This window comes from Carlito syrichta, unplaced genomic scaffold (genome assembly GCF_000164805.1).
Source record: "Carlito syrichta isolate Samal-C Ts95f unplaced genomic scaffold, Tarsius_syrichta-2.0.1 Scaffold315850, whole genome shotgun sequence".
Taxonomy (NCBI): domain Eukaryota; kingdom Metazoa; phylum Chordata; class Mammalia; order Primates; family Tarsiidae; genus Carlito; species Carlito syrichta.
In genome coordinates this window covers 1-5,459 of record NW_007259946.1, presented here as the reverse complement: position 1 = coordinate 5,459, position 5,459 = coordinate 1, and the positions used below count along the sequence as shown (strand labels likewise).

At 57.6% G+C, this 5,459-nt stretch overlaps 1 protein-coding gene across 1 annotated transcript; it reads right to left on the bottom strand.

Annotated features, from left to right (window-relative positions):
* Positions 1 to 1,760: 1,760 nt before the first annotated feature.
* LOC103276042 (migration and invasion-inhibitory protein-like) lies at positions 1,761 to 4,340 on the bottom strand (the record flags this gene model as incomplete). The annotated part of the gene is made up of 6 exons (XM_008073461.1): positions 1,761 to 2,094; positions 2,344 to 2,478; positions 3,271 to 3,367; positions 3,503 to 3,632; positions 4,074 to 4,126; positions 4,207 to 4,340. Coding segments are annotated over 6 exons (636 nt in total), but the record flags the coding sequence as incomplete, so codon positions are not given.
* Between the last annotated feature and the right edge of the window lie 1,119 nt (positions 4,341 to 5,459).

Genomic DNA, 5,459 nt, shown 5'->3' with positions numbered 1-5,459 from the left:
TTGGTGGCTCAGTCTACAATCCCAGCACTTTGAGAGGCTGAGGTGAGTGGATTGCCTGGAGTTCGAGACCAGCCCGGGCAACTTGGCAAGCTCTTGTCTCTACAATAAATCAAAAACTAGCTAGGCATGGTAGTGTGTGCCTGTAGTTCCGGCTACCTGGAAGGCCAAGGTGGAAGGATTCCTGGAGCCCAGCAGGTCGACACTGGGGTGGCCGTGAGTGTGCCACTGCTCTCCAGTGTGGGTGACTGAGTGAGATACCAACTCAAAAAAATAAATAAAATAAATAAAATTACGTGTGGAACAAAATTTAAAAACAAGCACAACTAAAAAATGTGGCAAAGGGCTTGCATAGACACTTCTCCAAGGAAGATACATGAATGGCCGGTGAGCACATGAAGAGATGCTCACGTCACCAACCATCAGGAGATGCACGTCAAAACCACAAGGAATGCACCCATTGGGATGGCCACTATCACAAAACCAAAAACACAAGTTGGCAAGGATGAGAAACCAGAACGCTTGTTCACTGCTGGTAGGAATGGAAAACAGGACAGCGTTCTTCACAAAATTAAACATAGGCCGGATACAGTGATTCATGGTTGTAATCCCAGCACTTTGGGAGGCCAAGACAGGATTGTTTGAGCCCAGGAGTTCGAGACAAGCCTGGCCAACATAGTGAGACCTCATCTCTACAAAAAATCAAAAAATTAGTCCAGCGTGGTGGCGCACACCTGTAGTCCCAGCTATTCGCGAGGCTGAGAAGTCACCTGAGCCTAGGAGGTCAAGGCTGCGGTAAGCCATGATTGTGCCACTGTACTCTTGCCTGGGTGAGAGTGAGACCGAGACTCAAAAAAAAAACAACAAATGAACACAAAATTATGGTCACCACCCTAAGGTCCAAAAACCCTCCGAGTATTTACTCAACAGACCTGAGAACAAGGACTCAAAGAGACTCTGCTTCTCCAGAGTCCCAGCAAACCAGGGCCCGCAGCCGAGTCTGCCCCTCAGACACGTAAGGCTTGGATCATGTAGACAACTGACCTTGAAAAAGCCTCTGGAAGAGAGTGTGCACCCCAGATGGCCCAGGGCCCATCCCTTCCGGTCACCTTTTACCTGCCCAGTCACTGCTTTGAAGGTTGAAACTCCAGATAAAGTGAGGGAAGACTTTGGGCATGAATTCCTGTTGCCTGTTTTTGTGTTAATGGAGTCTGCGGCTCAGGGCTTTGCAGCCCTGCCTGTGCAGGGACAGAGCTGAGGCACCGGAGTGAGCAAGTTGTGGAGGATAGCGCTGCCCCCCAAACATCCCATGGGCTCTGTTCTGACCCCCAAGGGGTCTGTGTCCCACCTGTCCCTGCTGGGGCTCTGGATGGCCCACGACTGCCAGGGCTGGGCTGGAGATGGGCGTGGAGGAGCCACTTGGCCTCAGCATTTCCAGAAAGCCCCTCTGTCAGGGATCCTCAGGCCCCAGGAAGTGGGGGGGGGCACTTGCTCACTCAACACGAGCCAGGGCTTCCATGGAGCCCTCACTGGATGGCTTGTTAACAAGGGACCCTCACCACCCCTCCTTCCATGAAGTGGCAGGCCACCGACCCAGAACTGGGGTGAAGAGAGCGCCACCCTCATGGTGTGGGTGCACACAGCCAGCCTAGGCTGTCACCACCTTTTCTTCCTCAGGTGAGGGGAGGACAGGCCAAGAGGCTGGGGCACCCTCTGGGCACCATGGACAACCACAGGGCAGACCCCACACACATGGGACTCAGTGCTGCACAGAGCATGGAGCTTTATTTGCAAACATGTCACAGGATCCCCTCACTCCCAACCACAGAGTGCCCCTCTCTGGACCCCAGGTTGGAGATGAGCCTGGGCCTACTCTCCTCCCCATCTGCAGGACAGTGGGGCCTGAGCCACCTCCAGCTGAGACTGGGCAGGGCCTCAATCTCACAGGCAGCCTGCCTGAGGGGAGGCTGCAGGCCGCAGGAGTGCTATCATCCTCCAAGGGGTCAGTCTTCAGGGCTTCTGTCGCAGGGCATGGGGCCGGGGGACTTGGGGTTCTGACCAAATCGGGGTGGGGGGTGGGACCCGCACTGGCAAGGCCTGTATGGGGAACGGGGAAGTGTCAGGAGGCTGCGTGGGGACAGCAGGGCAGGTGGTGAAAGTGGGAGGGTCTCGAGGGATGCCTCGGGTCAGGGCTGGGGGTCGGGCCCTGCAGAGACCATCCCAGGCTCTACTCTCCCCCCTCCAAACCTACTCCCCAGGGGATGCTGCTGTCCCTGGGCCTGCTTCAAGTTATCTGAAGGTGTCCCTCTGAGGGCACCCCAGGCTGGGACACAATCTGGACCATACCAAGCGGGAAGGGCTGGCGGCTGACAGCTTCCAGTGCTGGGCCTCGGGGGAGACAGAGGCCCACAGGTCCAGGCTCTGGGGGGCTGAGCTTTTCTTAGACTTGGGAGGGAGAATGTCCCAGCCCAGCCGGCAGTGCTGTGGAGAGCAAGGGGTTAAAGGCGCCTGGCCTGGGCAGGCTCCCCACTGACCAGGCACACCTCCGTCAGGGAGAAGCTGTGTCCCCCATGGGGTAGGGGTGCCCTGAGCAGTCTGACCCATGCTCCCCCATGGCAGGGCCTGTGCCCACCAGTAGATTACCCGGCCTCCTCCGCCTTCCTGTCCCTACAGATCCAGCTACCCTGGGGCTCCGAGAGCTGAAACAGGGACATTCACAAACTTCCATGTGCGGCTCCACCCTAAGCACCCACATGTAGTAATTTCCTGAACGGCCCCACCTCACTTCCAACAGCCCCGAAGATGGTGCTGTGACACTCATTTCGTAGACGAGCAAACTGACTTTCCTCTGTAGCCCTTCTCTCAGCTGGGAGTGGGTGGGTCACCACTGAGCCCTGTCCTAACCTGAAGACACAGGAAAGGTCGTCTCCGTGGGAGGTACACAGAAGCAGAAAGGCCTGGATTCAAATCCCAGCTCTTCCACTGAGACACATACCCCTCTGTCTCAGTCTCCCCATCTGCAGGGGATATAGCAGTGCCTGCATTCTGGGTTGCTGGGGGCTCCATGAGATAATCCCCCTAAGGACTGTGCACACAGCAAGAGCCCAATAAATGGGGCCCATGCTCATTATGCCAGTGTGTGCGGGACATGCCCTGGAAGCCACGGGGTAACGGAGGAGGCCCACCCTCCACCAGCCTCATCAGGGTCCATTCTGGGGACTTGGGCCAGGCTAGGGGCAGCCCATCCCTATCCAGCCCCACACAGCTACTCACCCTGGACAGAGCGAGCGTGTCGGAGGCATCGAAGCTCTTCCGGCGGTGGATGCGGTACTGGTGCGGGGGGTCCAGGATGGACAGGGGGATGCTCACCCTGTGTGGGGGTACAGTGGGGGACCGCTGAGGTGCCACCCAGCTGCTAGGGGCCCAGCCCAGGACCATCGTCCTGCACTCTGCACCAGCAGACTCAGGCTCTTCCCTCCAGGTGTCTGATGCTACAGCCACTCACCTGACCTGCACCGGCTCCTCCAGGGTCCCAGGGCCCCGCTGGTCCCGCGGGGTCCTGCACAGGCGGCAGGGGGTGCCAGGATCCAAAGGCACCAGGAACAGGCGCCGGTTGACCCGGTAGCAGTACATGCCTGTGAGGCCCACAGAAGCAACAGCTCCTCCTGGGCCGGAACCAGGTCCCCAGGCCCTTACTGCCCCCAGCCACCTGGGCTGCCGAGCCCTCTGCGAAGCAAGTCTGGCCCACTGTCTTCCTAACCCCTTTCCTCCCAGGAGCCCTCAGCTGGGATGGAGCCCAGCAGGGCCTGGCCCAACCAGCTCTGGAAGCTGCTAGGCAGGATGGGGTGGGGTCACACAGGGCAACCCCTAACCCGAGGTCAAGTCTGAGCTCACCCTCACCAGGACTTGGCACAGCTGTCCAGATCTCAGGCCTCCTTCCCCAACACCTCAGAGGCCTGCCCTGGCCCCAAACCTTGACTGAACTGCTCTGGGGCACAAGAGAACAATGTGGGGGCTTGGGACCAGGGCAGCACAAGGCTGGGGTACTCAGCGGCCAGCTGAGGGCCCACACTCACATTCGTGGTCTTCCTCCATGCCACCGTTTTCCTGCAGGCCCAGGAACTGGGATCTGTGAGGGCGGGGCAATGAGCAGGCCCGGCAACAGGGCCCCTTAGCCATCCTGGCCCACCCTCACCCACTCATGCTCACTCAGGGTAGCTGGAAACACACTCCTCCTTGTTGGTTTCCCGGAACTCCTGAAGCTTCGAGAAGAAGGCCTCGGGCTGGCTGGTAATGGGGGAGCTGCTGTCCAGAGACCCTGAAATGGGCAAAGAACCGGGGAGCTGATGAGAGCCAGGCTGGGGCTGCTGTGTAGTCACTGGCCAGGGCCTAGGGGATGCTCAGGCCTGGCACCCCAGGCCACCTGCTTCACTCTCTACCATGCTTTGTCCAGACCAGGAGGGCACCCCCCTTACTGACTGCTGGTTTTACTTCAGTGACCGACTGCCCTGATGCACAGCCACTTATCCATGGAAAAATATTTATAGAGCCCTACAACACGCAGACAGTTTTATGTCAGGGAACCAAACAAAGCCCCTACACTCATGACACTTACATTCTAATGTGGTAACACATGAAATCTGTGATATAATACTGAAGGGGTCGGGCCGGTGGCCCATGCCTGTAATTCCAGCACTTTGGGAGGCAGAGGTGAGAGGACTGCCTGAGCCCGAGAGTTTGAGACCACCCTGGGCAACTTGGCAAGACTTCATCTCCATAATAAATAAAAATTAGCTGGGTGTGGGGGCACATGCCTGTGGTTCCAGCTACTTGGAAGGCTGAGGCAGAGGATTACTTAGCAAGTCAAGGCTGTGATGGTCGTGAGCGTGCCACTGCACTCCAGCCTGGGTGACAGAGTGAGACTCTGACTCAGAATAAAAACACTGAAGGGTAACACCTGCCAGGAAGCAAAAGAGCAGGGTCAGAGCCAAGCATGGCAGGGTAGTCATGCCAGGGGAGGTTGCCCTGAGGAGGTAATAGCCAGCAGAGACCTGAAAAAGCCATGCAGATACACTGGGAAGGACACTGCAGGCAGATGGGTGAGTAAATGCAGAGCCCCTGGGATGGGCGTGCGCCTGGAGTGTTTGAGGAGCACCAGGAGACGAGGGTGGCAGGAAGGGAGTAAGGGGTGAGGGCAAAGGTGAGGTTAGGGCCCATGAAGGGTTTGGGGACAAGAGGTGACACAACCAGATTGGTCATGTATTTTACAGAATTCTCTGCCTGCTGCGAGGAGACACAGCAAGGGTCCTGGTGGAGAGCAGTACAACTTACAATGGCTCAATTTAGGAATTTTCTTTTTGAGTTGGAGTCTCACTCAGTTGCCCAGACTGGAGTGCAGTAGCTGCTCCCAGCCACAGCAGCCTCTACCTGCTGGGCTCCGGCGATCCTTCCGCCTCTGCCTT